Source organism: Castanea sativa, chromosome 9 (assembly GCF_040712315.1).
Source record: "Castanea sativa cultivar Marrone di Chiusa Pesio chromosome 9, ASM4071231v1".
Taxonomy (NCBI): domain Eukaryota; kingdom Viridiplantae; phylum Streptophyta; class Magnoliopsida; order Fagales; family Fagaceae; genus Castanea; species Castanea sativa.
Genome location: NC_134021.1, coordinates 21,858,460 through 21,875,556, shown reverse-complemented (window position 1 = coordinate 21,875,556; position 17,097 = coordinate 21,858,460). Strand labels below are relative to the sequence as shown.

General features: G+C 35.0%; 1 protein-coding gene across 2 annotated transcripts; it reads right to left on the bottom strand.

The window, feature by feature from the left end:
• Positions 1-119: 119 nt before the first annotated feature.
• LOC142610475 (uncharacterized) lies at positions 120-12,621 on the bottom strand. Of its 2 annotated transcripts, none has more exons than XM_075782286.1 (12): positions 12,495-12,621; positions 12,340-12,360; positions 12,146-12,246; positions 11,729-11,786; positions 11,566-11,609; positions 11,360-11,440; positions 3,552-3,622; positions 3,306-3,416; positions 2,594-2,676; positions 1,347-1,563; positions 971-1,054; positions 120-592 (listed from the first exon to the last, which is right to left on the bottom strand). In XM_075782286.1, exons 1-12 carry the CDS (start codon positions 12,514-12,516, stop codon positions 520-522), a joined length of 966 nt encoding a protein of 321 aa, XP_075638401.1. In that variant the 5' UTR covers positions 12,517-12,621; the 3' UTR covers positions 120-519. The 2 variants fall into 2 exon arrangements, with proteins under 2 accessions (XP_075638401.1, XP_075638402.1); XM_075782287.1 differs by having other exon boundaries at positions 2,645-2,676.
• Positions 12,622-17,097: the final 4,476 nt, after the last annotated feature.

Genomic DNA, 17,097 nt, shown 5'->3' with positions numbered 1-17,097 from the left:
AAAGTAGATGGGAATCTCTAGGTTATATGGCCAAATCTCTACTTTGAAGCAACTTTTATCTCCCTTCTGTATATTGCTGCTCTTCTATTTTATAAATCATAACAGTAGACATCAGAAAATCACAAAACTCATCCGCAGGTGGAGATAATAATATGACAACCTGGGTCACGCACAGATATCTTGTTTGCAAGAACAATGATCATGAGCACTTTGCACTGCGACCATTACAATTTAAGAATATATCTAACCTTTTGAACAGTTTGGTAGACAATGAAAGTATTGAAAGCTTCGGTATTCTGATTTCCAAAACTCAAGGTAGTTAGCAAATAGTATACAAATTGAGGTGCAACTCTCATGACAGATCCCCATCCAAGAAGCTCCTTTTCAATATTCAGAATATACCAGAGAGTCTGAGACTTGTTGCTTTCTCAGTAGAGTGGAGGACTATAGGAACTGACCAATCTTTGTCATGAAGAAATACGATCTTAGCATAGTCTCTTAATACCCTGAGAAGTTGCTTCACTTGTTAGAATCATCACCACCAGCAAGGATAGCATCTGCCGCAGAATCCAAGTCATGAGGAAAGAAAACCCTGCACAACAAGATAGTCTTATAAAGTGAAACAATGAACGTCTGCACTGGCAAACAAAATAAACCATGTCAATAAAGCAATTCTGGTGGCAAACAGAAAATATCACTCTCAGGTTACTCTAACGTGAATTTTTTAGTTGAGATTAATATTTATTAGATTATACACGCGCACACACACACATAAATATTTTTAAATAAATAATAAAAAAGGGACTTCCAAGCACACAGAATTATTGATTAATTAACAGTACAATCTGATATTCCTTAAAAAGAGAATCATTGATCAGCCATAATAGTAAAATTGGTAAAATATCCACATCTAAGCAATAAGCAGTTCTATCATTCTGTAAGAGTACAAGATCTAGATTAATAGAATTACCTGCATGTGTTGTGGTACAACGTCCTGCTGAACTGATCTAAATCCAGGACACCTTTACAACCAGCCACCACCTCCAGAACTTGCCTAAAATGCCATGAAACATGTTGCCTCAAGAAACAAGTAAACAATTAAAAAAATTACTTTTCTTTTTCTTTTTCTTTTTCTTTTTTTGATAATTAAAAAATTAATTACTTTTCTTTTTATATAGGAACAAAGCTTTATTGATCATTTTACTTTTTTTACCCTTGAAAAATGTCATTTATTAACTCTATATGACATCTATCCATAAAAATTTTCAATAAGTAATATAATTCATCTGAAAAGAAATGACATCTAACAGATTATGACAAAGCACTAGGGAAAAATAATCACTAACCGAACTAAACAGGGTTCATTGCGGCCTTTCACAATGCACTCCTGATCATACTTCTCTTTTTTCTTAGAGGGCCAGACAGATTTTACAAAACTAATCCCAGCATGAGTATTCTTTATTTCACAATATGGAGAATCTGTCTCGATCATCATTCTCTCCATAGGAATGCCCCTCACAACCTCAAGATTATCAGTTGTCTTCAGAGAGCAACCATTTACTCCTGTTTAGTACCAAAAACTGAGAAATAGTTATGACATTGACCAGGACATAAAACCAGTGATAGTTTCAAGACAAAATCCAATGTGTGAAACTTTGGGGGATCCCTGCGCGTGCGCGGGGGGTGGGGGTGCTTGGAGTGCTATTTCAGACACAAGGAAGAAGCAGATTTTATATCTGTAAACTGTTCTGTAAGCAACATACAAATATATGTTGGAAAAATGATATCCTTTCTTTAACTCAGCAAAACACTAACTTAGATTCAATGCCTAACTAACAACAAGTAGATGGAAGAAGCGGATTTTATCTCCGTAAACTGTTCTGTAAGCAACATACAAAATATATGTTGGAAAAATGATACTCTCTTTAACTCAGCAAAACACTAATTTAGATTCAATGCCTAACTAACAACTAGTAGATGGATGTTGATTTGGTCAAAGCCTAGTCAGCATTTCAGATGCCAAACTCACACACACCCCCTGCCCCAACCCCCCCCCCCCCCGGCAATCCTCTGTAAACATATCTATTTAAGTTTTTTTTTTTTGGGTCAACAACCTTCCAGTTTTCCAATTCACAGTTCTCCTCAACCCTAATTTTCTCCTTCACAAAAATGTTCATTGAGAGGTGTGAAGCCCCTAGACAATAGCCCTGACATATTGAATTAGTTTATCTCATTCTCAAAACACCCCACACATTTGTCTAGCATCTTATCTTTAAATAAATAAAAAAAAATGAATGAATAGAGAACTTTCAAACTGGTCTCTTACATCTGAAGACAGATAATAAAAAATAAATAAAAACCAGAACAACATTAATGAATTTCTCTAAAAAGATTTATGCATGACAGCTCACCTAATGAAATTTGCAATTGCCAGAATAAAATCAACCACTTAGTGTGGTTTCTAGAGAAGACAAAACCCATGATGAGACTCATACAGTACCATGCATGACCACATATTATAAAAGATATTATGTAATTGTGTTCACTACACAGATATTGAAAAGCTGGTAAACAGTCACAGATACACTTTCACCTATATACATATCACTGAATGAAAGAAGCTTATCACGATCTTCTGCACTACCAGTAAATGAGTGGGTGACTCCAGCACTGAACCTGTGAAACAAGCAGAAGAAATGCAATCAAGTCTACGCATATCAGCATAACAAAACACCATCAGAAAAATGCAACCAAAACCTGATGCGGGACACAAGAAGATTTTTGTTTTAATTTAATATTATTTATTTTTGTAAGTCAGTTGTATTTTTTTGTATTAGGTCTTGGTAGTTTATTAGGCTCTTAGTATTTTAATATTTGGAAGTAAGGTTATTTTTGTAATAAGGCCATTAGAGTTTCCTACGCCAATTGGAATTAAGGCTCAGTTTTCCCTATATAAGGAAACTATTGTACTCCTTTTGGAGATGATTAATATTCTAATGAATGAAAAACAATGACCTTTTGGTTTTACTTGGACTGGTGTTGACTCTAGTCCCACCCTTAGTGCTAACTCTTAGTGGTTTTCCTTGCTTGGTGCTGACTCCAAACTAGGCCTAGGTGCTGACTTTAGGTCATACCCATTTATTTTCTTGTCTTTCAATTCTACTGTTTAATTGTTCTAGTTGTGCTGCGTCAAAACCCTTCAAAGCTCATGTACCTTAATGGTGCAAATAGGATTTTATAACAAGCTAAAACTAGAAACAACCTTAAACCAGCACATTTTGATTTATGGGGTTCAGAAATTGCACCTGGACTTATTTTTCTCTAGAATTTCACAGAAATCTTCAGCAGCTGCACGCATATGAAGAAACATGGGCAGCTTTGTCGTATATGCCAATTCAAACTGCTTCTCAAAATACCTAGCTTTCACAATGCAGAAAATTTAAGCAAAATAATTATTTGATTGAAATAAACATAGGAGCATTGAAAAATTTTAATCCCCAAAAAAAAAAGGAATAAAAGGGAGAAAAATAACTATACTTGCAGCCGCTTACTTCTTTTGAATCTCTGCCGGGCAGAAGTGAAGCCTGTCATAGTCCAATCCACATTCACCAATTGCGACCACCTAATCCAACATTTTAAAAATAATATATAAGTTACAAGAACATAAAACAACTATCATCTAATTGAAGATTATCCACACATCATATTGCAAACTTCTGCACCTACATAAGTTGCATATGAATTGACAATTGAATATATGACAGAGGTCATACTTATTTTTAAAAATAAATAAAAGAAGAAGAAGAAGACAGTAGAAGGTCATCCTTTTGCATACAATTATCTTACCATGTAGCCATGCCCCAAGAACAATTAATACCTAAACTCCCATAATGCAATCAGGAGCACAAGAGAAGGATTTACTTTGATTGTCCATCAAAGCCTAAGTTTCTTAGAGGGAAACAAAGGAAAAGCCTCTTCCTGGACCTAGGTGCTTAAGCAAACCCTAAGTTTTTATGAACTTTTGAGCCAAAGGCTAAATTTTTTTTTTTTTTTTTTTTTATTCTTATTGGAAATAAAAGTCAAGCAGTTACCACAGAGCCCTTTATTATATGCGTAATAAAGAAACTTTTATTAATATGAAGAGATGTAAATGATAAGGCTATCCAAAAAATTACAATGGTAAGCTTAAGTGATCCGCAAACTCAATAAAAGTATTACAAGATATCCCCCAAGCATGGTACACCATTCAAATAAGACACACAAAATACCACACTTATGCTTTGTCTAGCAGGGAGGATAGAAAACTGAGATAAAAAAAATGTAGGAGGATTAATAAATAAATAAATTATTATTATTATTAGGGAAAAAAATTCAGTGAAGAGATTAATATTTTCCTGTCTTGTTTCAGTGTTTGGCAAGATGGATAGAAAAGTGGAGAGAAAACCAAACATTTTGTATTGAATTCCTATTTTATCCTTGTATTGAATTGTTTTTAAGAGATGAGGGATAATATCATCAAACCTGTAAGATACTTTCTTTCCTATTTTCCTTACATTTCCAGAAGTTTAAAATTGTGGACCTAAATAAAAAATACATAAATAATCATCACTTTTTTTTTTCTTTCCTTCCACTTTTGTACTTACCAAACAAGAGAGACTATCAATTCATATTACTCCATTTTTCTCTTCCCCTTATTTATCCTCTCACTTTTCCACCCTACCAAACACACTCTTTTTTTTATATAAGTAATAAAGATATATTCAAGAACATTGCCTTATGCAAAAAAACATAAGGCAAAGAGAAAAATACAAAGGGAAAAGAAAGACAATAAAGATAAAGAAAGGAAAAGATACCAATTACACAGGAGAGAGCTAAGAAACATAGGGAGAGAATCACTAGAGGTGAGTCCCCAAGCCCTAGACTAGTCAAACAGAGAGCCACTGAAAGAAGCCAATAGCTAGTCATCCGAACTTTCCATGTCCTCAAACGTCCTCCTATTTCGCTCCCTCCAAAGACACCACATCAAGCATAATGGAGCTAAATTCCAAATGCTAGACAAATGCTTTCCAAGCCAATTCCACCAACCAAATAGAGTATCCACAACCGATCTTGGCAAGACCCAAGAAAACCCAAAAGATCTAAACACCAAACTCCACAACCGATAAGCCTTATCACAATGTAGTAACAAATGATCCACCGTCTCCCCATTACTACGGCACATGATACACCAGTCGACAAAATCCATCCATCTACCCCTCAAATTATCCCTCGTAAGGATCCTATCCTATACAGCAATCCACACAAAGAAGGAAACACGCTAAGGAGCCTTAACCTTCCAAACACTTTTCCAAGGAAAAATAATGGGTAAGGGGCTTCTCAACTTATTGTAAAACAATCGAATATCAAAATCTCCATTCTTTGTCAACTTCCATCGCATACGGTCTCCGTTCTCAGTGGGAGGTAGATTTGAGCCCAAGGTACGGATAAAATCATCAACACCACCCATTGCCCAATCATTTGGTCTCCGAATTAAATGAACATCTTAGCTTCTCCGTTCCTCTATCCCCAACCGTTCAAGAGAAGAGACCACTGATACCTCTTTATTGGATGCAATCTCATACACACTCGGAAAAGTCAATTGAAGTAGAGAATCCCCACACACACCATTGATCTGTCCAAAGCTTCACTCTATCTCCCACCCCTACCTCAAAGCGAATATTCTTGCTAAAATCCTCCTAACCCATGCGGATACTTCTCCACAAGCTACACCCATGTACCCCTCTACCTAGCTTGGAAGTCCATCCCCGCCATTCTTCCCCAAACTTGAGAGCTACAACCCTTCTCCAAAGCCTTGTCTCCTCAATCCCAAACCGCCATAACCACTTTCCTAGTAAGGTTTTATTAAAAGTAGTTAATTTCCTTACTCCTAACCCGCCATTTTTCAAAGGTGCACGTACCTTGTCTCATCCCACCAAATGTATCTTGGAGTCCCCCCACAAGAAATCCCTTTGCAACTTTTCAATTTTATTGGCCACATGCGTAGGAATGGTAAAGAGAGATAAATAATAAGTGGGGAGACTAGATAATGTACTTTTAAGCAACGTTAGTCTTCCACCTTTTGACAAATACTTCTTCCAACCAGCCAACTTACATTCAATTTTCTCCAAAATAGGATTCCAAACAGTAGGGGACTTGTAGGATACCCCCAATGGCATACCAAGATATGTTGACGCAGGACAACCAGAACAAAACTGAAACAACAATTAAATAAATGGATATGACCTAAGAGTCAGCACCTAGGCCTTGCTTGGAGTCAGCACCAAGGCCTTGCTTGGAGTCAGCACCAAGCGGGGGAAACCACTAGGAGTCAGCACCTAGAGTAGACCTGGAGTCAGCACCAGACCAAAGAAAGATCAAACGGCCATTTTTTCATTCATAAAAAATATCAACCATCTCCTCAAGGAGTACAATAGATTGCTTATAAAGGATTACTAAACGCTAGTTCTAATTGGCTAAGAAACCCTAATTGTCTTATTATGAAAATAACCTTGCTTCCAAATTAAAATATTAATAGCCTAATAACTACTAGGACCTAAAACATAAAAATACAATTGACTTGCAAACATAAATAATATTAAATAATAATTTTCTTGCATCTCCCGCATCATATGTCATAGGCAAAAACCCAATCCGGCATCCCAAAATCTCTGCCAAGACATGGACATTAGGAATCTCCCCAATAGGAACCATCTCACTCTTCAGCGCAATAACCTTTAAACCTGTTACTGCCTGGAAACAAAGAAGAAGCATCCGAACATGTAGAATCTGCTCCTCATCTGCATCACAAAATAGAATCGTATCATCCGCAAACAAAAGATGCGAGACACATACCCCTCCACCCCGTCTACCATCGGCCCTAAAGCCTCGAAGCAAACCAGTCCCTTCAGCTCTTTTCATCATCTTACTGAAGACCTCCATCATAACCAGAAACAACATGGGGGATAGCGGGTCCCCTTGTCTCAATCCCCTCAAGCTCCCAAAGAAATCAGCTAGAGAGCCATTAAACAAGACAGAGAATTGGACTATAGATATGCATGTGCTGATCCACCTACACCACTTCACCCCAAATCTCATTTTCTTCAACAAGTCAAGAAGAGCCTCCTAGTTCACATGATCATAGGCTTTCTCAATATCTAATTTACAAATCACCCCCAGAATCTTACTTTTCACCCTACTATCAACACACTCATTAGCAATGAGAACTAAATCAAGTATCTGTCTACCACCTACAAAACTGTTCTGAGACTCAAATATCAACTGATCCAAAACCTCTTTCAGGCGGTTTACCAACACCTTAGCCAAAATCTTGTAAACACTCCCCACCTTAAGATCTCTCCACACCCTCAAGACACCTAGGACAAAAGAGGAGTCCCATTCAACATGATGCCTATTGTCACGCCTTCCATACAACCCTTTCCAGCAACAATAGACATCAATCACCTTCTGTGGCATCACCTATGCGCCCCAAAGGCCAAGAAATAGAGGACCAAAAATCATGAGCAACAAAACAATGAAGCAAAGGACGATACACTGGCAACTGGCCTTGCACATATAACACCCTGACCAGTGATATATTCCTTTTAATAACAATGTTACTGCCCACACAAAAAAGGCCACTTTCTTAGGTGCATTATAAATCCACGTCTTTCAATAGAAAAAGCTTTATGCTAGCATCTATCAAACGTTCATAATAAGAACATACGCGAAATCCACAATTGCTATTTGGAAGTCATCCCATATAGTCAGTGCCCCTAGAAAGTGCAAAAGTGAGTTTAAAGTAATAACAGATCCATTAGTATATCCACCCTTTCCATCTCCTAGTCATGACAACTATGAATAGATCTCATATTCCGATAGCGAGGCCCATGCTCACCTCTAACACTCACCATACAAGACATAGAAGCATCCTTATTCTTTCTCAGCAATCAAATACAGATCCGAATACATCTCCTTGATAGCCCAATCACCACACATTATGTCATAATTTAATGCCCTTACCATACCTTACCTTCAAAGAAAACAAAGTAGACAATTTCTTCCAACCAGCTTTGATTCCTTTCCATAGGCTACACTCGTGAGGCTTTTGGATAACTTCCAACATCCACTTGTTTTTTTATAGGTATGTTTGAGATAGGTAGATACTAGGTGGCACACAGTATTTCAATCTAAGGTGTGAAATTTAAGTTCTCTATCTTCCCCACCCCACAAAAATTTTCCATTGAATCTTGATGCAGGACAAAGGGAATAAAACATATTAGATTTGGAATTTCTGGGTCAGGTCTGGCAGTTCCTGGACAGCTTGATTTTGAGGAATTAGGGCTAGGGTTTGGTGGGAAGAATACTGAAAGATGGTAAAGAATATAGGGATTCTAATGGTGAATATTGTAGAATTTGGGGATAAAACAAAGAGAAAAAACCAAGGTTTGGGTTTCTGTTCCAGGGCTGTGAATAGTGTTTTAGCCCTTTATGGGATATTTGGGGCTAAATGATGGATGGCTGTTTTAAGTTTTGGATTTTTATGGTTTAAAAGGTTACATATCATTGTGTGCTTCAGAGGTTTCAAGTTGTTGGAAATTTAAGGGCAAAAAAGAAAACAACAAATTCTAGGCTTCACACCAAGGATTTTTTCTTGGCATCACTCCTCAGAGAAGGCTATATCACACAAACCTCAAATACAGCTTCATAGCTTCTAAAAATTTGGAAAACGCATTTCCAATACCTAGTGGAATTTAAATTTCTTGACCAATAATAAGGGTTGGATTCCTTGACCTTTTACTAGTGAGGCCAAACTAAACAGCTAAACTCAAATAATACCTAAATACAACCCAATGGACTACTAGAATAGTCCATTCCCCACAGATCAAAAAATACAAAATTTCCGCTACTGGGGACACTTTATATTAAATGAAAGTGTTAGAAATTTGACCATAACTATTTATTACCCAAAAACATAATAAAATAAAATTCCTAATCTACTAGCTTAGTATCGTCCAACATGTTCCATATTAATGCTGGAGTATCATCTAACATGTGCCAGATTTATGGATGCTGGAGGTCGCATACGGTCTCTTTTATAGTCATACATGTTCTTTTTCATGGTCAATCCATCCATCTATTTAAAAGAATTAAAAAAAAAAAACCCCAAAAATCCTAGAAACAATTAATCATGACCGCTAATTTAGACTAATCCAAAACATGCATAATAAAAATAAACCAAATATGACTCAAACCTTAGATAACCTAAAATAAACTAGGTTACTACAGTGCCACATGAATAGCATCCATGAATGGTGCCACTACAATAACACATGGACTTTTTTTTCCAATCTTTGTCTAGTGTCATTTCTCCCCAAGTTGGACAAAACCCATCCTCCAGTTTGGCTTCAATCTTCCACAATTTATTGTAACCCCAAACAAATTCTTCCATCCATTCTTTCTATGATATCCCACCACAATAATTTACACCATCGTGTTGCACAACTTTGTTTCTCTTTATTTTACTTTGTGGGCAATTTGTGATAAAAGAAAAATAAGCATAACCATCATTGAATTCCACACAGATCTCTTCCAAAATATGGATCACTACCATCTTTGCTTCTTTACAATTTTTTTAAATTAACTCCCTAGTAATAAATTCTTCCCAATTTTGATCATATATAACATTTTCCCTATAATACAAATAAGGCACATCATACAATACCATCATCACGAGATGACAAACCATCAAATTGTCCCAATTTTTTATCATGTGGACTTTCATCAAACATAAACATGTGTATGAAACCTTCCATGTCCTAAAGAACATTTTTAAGACTTGCATCGAACACTTATTTTACATCACTCTCTGGAATGGTTTCTTTAACATGGAATAAAGTTTGCACCTTCACCAAATCGTCATTGTTAAAGTAGACATCGTAGATCGGTGGAGAACCTTAAAATATAGAACAAACTCCTCCAATTTATAATTATCTTCCATTCTGCCTGGTGCCGCATATTATAATAGTACAACATCCTGATGGGAGTCTACTTTCTCTTAGTTCATAAACTATCCTTGAGACCATCTTCTAGTATATTTCAAACTTATTTCAAAATCTCTATAGAAAAGCTTCCAATTCATCAAGCCACTTAGGTAACCATTTCAATCTTTTTCAACTTTTTCAATCTTCTTTATTACAAAGTAATGGATTTTCTTTAGCTCTGATATCAACTGATGTAGTCAAGAGTGCGATGAGACTAGGATTTACTTCAATTGTCCACCAAAGCCTAAGTTTCTTGGAGGAAAAAAAAAGGAAATCCTCTTCTTGAGTGATTATTCAAGCAAACCAAAGTTCTTAAGGGAGCTTTTAAGCCAAAGGCTAGATTTTTTGTTTTGCTTTTTTTTTTTTTTTTTTTTTTGATAAGGAAGCCAAAAGGCTATATTTTTATTGATGATAAAAGTCAAATCGTTACAATAATCTCATAATCTTCTATTTATATGAAGACAGAGCCCTGAAAATCATTGAAACAATCTATCACAAACCTTATTCAAACTAATCCTAGCCATACATAATAAAAATATAACAAAATACTAAAATACTCTTAAAAAACCTAAAACAAAACCAGGTTGCTACAGTACCACATGAATAGTACTCATGAAGAACCAAACTGCTCCAATAACCCAAGAAATTTTTTTCATATTACTTCCTACATCATTTCAACTTCTCCAATAACCCATGAAATGGTTTGGTCATATTCAAAGGAGAGTGATTAATGCACCACTAGGAAAGAATGAGTTGATTCAAGTTAAAAGAACAAAAAAAGGAGAAGGAATACCAAAAATAACATAAGTAGAGAGTATGACTTCAGATAAAATAAACTGGTGGAAGAGAATACACATGGCCAACCCTGACTAATCTGTTGAGGATCCATAGCAAACCCCAAAAAAATGAGACTAAGACTTGGTTGTTGTTGTTGTTCATCTCTACATAAGATGCAATTGAAGTACAATTTGTGCCATTAATATCCATATCTCAACAAAACATGTCCAACAAAGTGTTTTATAAAGAAGATACACAAACAATTTATAACATAAATCATTTAAAACTTTAACATATACATATACAGATAGTTGATTAGGAACTTCAAGTATATATTGAATATGATCTGTCACAAGCCTTGCAGCTCGGTGACATTGGTCTACTCTATTTAGGAGGGAGCCAGGGTTCAATTCCCCTCTCCTTGTTGAAACTATCAAATTATTAAAAAAAAAATTTGCATATCATCTATACTTGAAGTTTCTAATCAAGACAATAAGACATACCTTCCCCTTCTCAATCCCCTCTTTGGCCAATGACAAAAGAGCCTGAAAATGTTTTTCTGGATCACCGTTTTCTTCAAACTCCTAAACAAAACACAATATCTCACAATGACAAACATTGATTACCAAAATATGTCATTAAATTCATAATTAGTATGCATGGTGGGAAAAAAAAAATTAAGAGACAACTTCAAGGAACAATAATCAACCTTGCATCTTGTTGGGTGCACACCAACCGTACAAAAGAGCCTCCCTGTGACAAACAATGAACCATCAACTTGGTGAAAACCCCATTTTGAGAAACATATGTAAAGTGTTCATAGCCCAAAAACAAGAAAAAGCGAGGTAAATATATAAATATTGTTAACAAACCATCCGTTTCTGCAATTGCAAGAGCTTCCTTTGATTCTTCAAGTGACCCACCAGTCACCTACACCACAAACAAACCATATTGAACACTACAATAAACCCAATTGAATTCATAACTAGTCTTTCTGAATTTGCTAATTGGCAATCTAAATTTCCCCAATTTCAGTAACTAAAGAAAACTAGTAGGCAAAGAAAAGAAACATAAATAATAACAATTGAAATCTTTGAACCCCATGTTTTATGGTCCAAATTCCAATGGTTTTCCCAACTTCACTAAGCCCATCAAAAGTACTATAATAATCTAAGTCGTCAAAATTCAGTCGCTTTGGTCCTTGCAAATACTTAGGAACCAAGCTATTGACAAAGTTAAAACAAATTGTGCACCAAACAATGCAAAAGGCAGTGTCTTATAAGACTTACAATGATTCGGTCGACGCCGGCACTCCAAGCCCTGCTCAAAACCGCGGCTATATCCGATACGTGGCATTGTTTGCCATTGTAGATCCCTTTGAACATGCCATCTGTTGTTTGAAATTCGAAATTCGTATTTGATTTAAGGAATATACTAAAGAAAATTAAAGTTTGAAACGTGTTTGACGAAATGCCTGACTGACCTGTGAAGTTAACGGCAATATCTGTTTTCAATTAGAGCGAGTCGGAGAACGCAAAGAGGATGAGAAATGATTAGTTGGAGCTTAGTGAGAGAGAGAATGGTTGATTATCGTATTGCATTACAAAAAGTGAGAGGGGGAGTTGAAGAGTTACTTGCCTATCATTCGCACTTTCGCCATTGCTGAGCTCAAAAAGAGTTGGAAGATTAACCACTTCGGGTTCGGGCAGACGTAAGACGTTTTCTCCCATTTCAGCAGATTAACAAAGACCCATTAAAATAAAAATAAAAAAAGGACCCATAAATTAATTATTCTGTAATTTTAATTTTTTTTTTTTAGTTCAAATAATAGCCTATTATATTAATTATTGATAAAATATCTCTTTTTTTTAGTGAGATAAAATATCTCTTATTTATACATAAAATATATTTATATTTTAATTACCATATCTTTTTTTTTTTTAAGGACAAAACTTAGTTTCTCCACTTAAGATTCTACTATGTGAATTTTTCCTCTTGAAATTGAAATGTATTTTTTAGTTAAGTGGCCATATAGTTCAATCTTAAGTAGCCACATAGTTTTAATATAGAACAAAATATTTGATATAATACCAAAAAAAAAAAAAACTCAAATCCATGCATATAACGAATGTCCATGCAACCCATAGAACCGACCCACCCATCCAACTGACCAAATCTAACCCGATGCCTGTAATGGTCAATGGTGGGTCTACACCCTTAAAAACTAATTCTAGCATGTCAATTGGCGGGTCATAAGATGAAAATCTGACTCTTAGTGATCTCCACCATCATAAGTCGTCATTCTCCACCAGTATAAGGCTTTCTCCGATCAGATCTAGTCCATATATGATGTGATCCAAAAAAAATCTTGTATAGATCTAAACAAATTTGATGCGATCTCACAAACATGGCCGAAGGCTCCAAAACACTTTGGAGAGCTTTTAGATCTTGCCCTAAAATGCCCATTCTCCTAGAGTTCCGAAGTTATCCTCATTCTCACTGTAACCTTCTTAAGTTGAAAAAAAGCTCATTTCAGCCATATATGCTATTCACAGACTCTGACTGATACCTAAAGAGACCCGAATTGCCCAAACTGACTCTATTTCTTAGTCAAGCAAATACCATTCTTGGGATCCAAAGTGATTAGGTCAAGTTTGGATTGGGTCAAGTTTATGCCTAATCCAGACTTGATCCAGCCCAACCCATGGATAGCCCTATGTGTTTTTGTTTTTAAGTTATATTCATCCTTTTAATATTCTTCAAACATTTTTTTTTTTAATTTGTCAAATGAGTTAGAAATTACCAAGTTAGAGTATATTAACAGTTTTAAAATTTATGAAACATTTACAAATTTACTTAAATTCTATATAATTCAAATAATAAAAATCATTTTACCTACTTAATCATATACAAGCCAAATATTAGAAAAATTAAACAATAATAAAAATTAGGAAAAAATTACAATTTATCATCCTAAACTATATATCGGATTACACTTTGTACCCTAAACTATTTGAATGCATACTTTGCACCCGGCATTACATAAATTAATAGCACAAAACTTGCACATAATTTTTGCTTAGGTGACACATTGTATAAAGACCAAAACACCCTTTGCTTGTTAAAAGCTCTATTTGCCTCTATGGGGAAATCCCCAAAAAAGTTTCCAATGAAAATTTGGGGTTAATAAGACTGTTTAAGGAAGAAAATAGTAATTCATGGAAAGGAAAAGAAAGTGCTTTTAGAATATGCTCAAGAAAACCAGTCTTGAATTCTTTGGTATTTTCCTTGTTCTCTAGGAAATTAATCAGGTTTTTTTTTTTTTGACACAGAAGACAAAAAAAAAAAATCAAAAAGGAGAGATAAAATTTAGAAAAAGTGGATGTTTGCAACAAACTAAATGGAAGTTACGCTTTTTGTTTGTTGTTAAACATTGCATTTGGAATTGTTGGAACTTGGAAGGAGCTATAGTTATTGTACAGAAGAAAGTAGTATTAAATGACTTTACCCTTGCGGTGTTCATTTGTTTTTTTAGTTGTACATATTCTTACCTTTTTTGGTTGATGAGAAGTTCATCTCTATAGTTAATGAAAGCAAGAGTCTTGGACAAGGGGAGCGAAGTGAGAGACAAAGAGACTATGGGGAAGAAGATGCGTAACAGTGAGGGACCATATCAGTTTTTAAGATAGTTATAAGAGGCAATTTGGTCTTTTGCTTATTGTAGCTGTCACATGACTTGCACATGAGTCTAGATTCTGTTTAAATTAATGGTTAACTAAACAATGGGGTGCAAGTGTAATAAATATGATAGTTTATGGTGTAAAATGTGCATTCGAATAGTTTATAATGCAAAATGTAAGCTAGTGTATAGTTTAGGATGGTAAAGTGTAATTTCCCCTAAAAATTAAATGAAAACATTTAAACCTTCTATCACCTTTTTTTATGTTAACATCGTTAAACATTATGTGACCAACTAGTTTAAATGAAATTCGTAAATCGAACATATACCTCGTTGGGTTCTACACTTGTATGGATACTGCTGTACTAGGCTACACTTGTAGGTCTTACGCTATTTTTTTTCAGCTTTATTTCAAATAATTTAAGATTTCTTTTGGATACTTAGATTTGAATTTGGATTTAAATATTAAATTAATATATTTGAAATGTCTTAATTTTAAATGAGATGTTTCAAATTCAAGTATTTTAAAGATTTAAAATCCTTAGGGGATTTGTCAAATCCAAATCCTTGACTTTTTTAAATTGTCCAAACAAGATATTTGGATTTTAATTACCCAAATCCAAATCCAAATACCTAAATCATGTCACCAAACGCACCACAAGTTTCATCATTTTAGAAATAAGCTAGCCTTTAATTTTTTATATTACATTATACAAATAAGTTACGAAAAATAAGAAATTCTGAAACAGACATTCAATATGTTGCTTTTTATTGTCAAGTAAGTGTTTTAGATTCAAATTATATCAACCTTATGTTTTAAAGAGTAATCATCATAAAATGAATTTATAAATTTCAAATGTTTTTTTTTTACATTATACAAATAAGTTACAAACAATAAGAAATTCTAAAACAACCACTCAATATGTAGTTTTTGGCTTCAAAAAAAATATGTAGTTTTTTTTTTTTTTTTGTTAAGTAAGTGTTTTGGGTTCAAATATATTAACATTATGTTTTAAAGAGTAATCATCATAAAATGAATTTATAGATTTCAAATGGTTTTTTTATACAAGATAAAAATTCTACTCTACTCTAGTTTAATCTAAATGTATAGATGTGTGAAGCACCTTCCTAGAGACTTGAATCCTGGCCCTTACTCTCCACATCCCACAAGCACTTATACTTGTAGAGTAATCATCGCATTAAGGGTGTGCGCTAGTATAGATTTCAAAGCGTAGCCTTGTTGGTCTTTCTCTACACACGGACGCACACAAAAACAAAACAAAAAAACAAAAATGTAGGGGCCCTTTGGTATGGGAGTTTTAGCAACGTTGTTTGTTGTTTAAACACCCAAACAGGTGGGCCTCATGCTAAGTTATGTGTTTGGTAAGGGGTGTTGTTCAAATGTTGTTTGAGTTCATGTTGTTAAAATGGTGTTTGACATACTACCATTTGGTTGAACCACACTGGGCCCACCTGAAGTGACATCTTAGCTCTCTTCACTCCTACGCGTCCGTGCAGAGTCTCTTCCCGATGCTCTTCTCCTCCCTCTTGCACAGTGGCAGTCCCATCACTTGGTACATACGCTTGCAGCATTAACCCTCCATTAATCCCACACACCCACTCGAATCCCTCATTACTCATCCCAACGGCCTTTTGATCTCATTCATAAACACGCAGAGAACCTGCAATTACGAAGCCCTAAATCCACCAAAATTTATCCCCAAATCGTACGGCCTAATCACCTCCCCAACCACCATATTTACTCAAACAGCCCAACCACACCTTCAAGAACTGTTTTGGGCAAGATTTTTTCAAACCACCATCAGACTTTATCTCAAATCAATTTAAGTGTCCTGCACAGCACATCTACCATTACCTAGTATATTATGGAGCTTGTAGACATAGTGTCTTCCTCCTCAGTCATTCCGCCATATTCATCCTCCTCCAACGCAATTCTTTTACCTAAGGTAAGTGTTTAATGTTGCTGTTGAATTCAATGTTGAAGTTTGTCGTTGCATTTGTTCTTAATTGTTGTTGATTGTCGATTGTTGCTCTTGATTTTGGACACAATTTTCCTCCATGCCCATCTAACTGAAGCTAAGTATAATTTGTTAAATGGGCTTTCTGAAGCTAAAAGATTGAGTTTAGGAAAATGGGCTTTATCTTAGAAATCATTAATAAAGGCCTAAACTGTATATTTGATTCCATATCAATCATTTATAATCGTGATGATGATTTTGTTTTGTTTCCCTGTGTTGTATGTAACTTGTTTGCAAAAGATTATTTTTTTATATATACCTATAATAACTGGTTTGAGTTAATTTTGAATATGTGTTGCTCTAGCTGTATTATTTTTAATACATAATGCTACAACTTGTTTGGTAGAGTTTTCTGTGCAAAGGACCATTTTACTATTCTTCAGTTACTAGTATTGGTGATGATTAGGTTCAAGTTTGAGAAATCATAAAACTAATTAGGAAAACAGAAACCTTGAATTTACTAGGCAACCATGTACACTGTCTTGCCTACTATCCATGTTAGTGGATATTTTTGGCTTAAGCA

Bases quoted from the DNA above. Each gene is read 5' to 3' on its own strand.
- LOC142610475 (XM_075782286.1), bottom strand. From the start codon at position 12,516: ATGGCGAAAGTGCGAATGATAG. The intron at 1,564-2,593 runs GTGAAAGTGTAT...GGTACTAAACAG, and splicing joins ATTCAGTGATATGTATATAG to GAGTAAATGGTTGCTCTCTG. The intron at 1,055-1,346 runs GTTAGTGATTAT...ATGGCATTTTAG, and splicing joins AATGAACCCTGTTTAGTTCG to GCAAGTTCTGGAGGTGGTGG.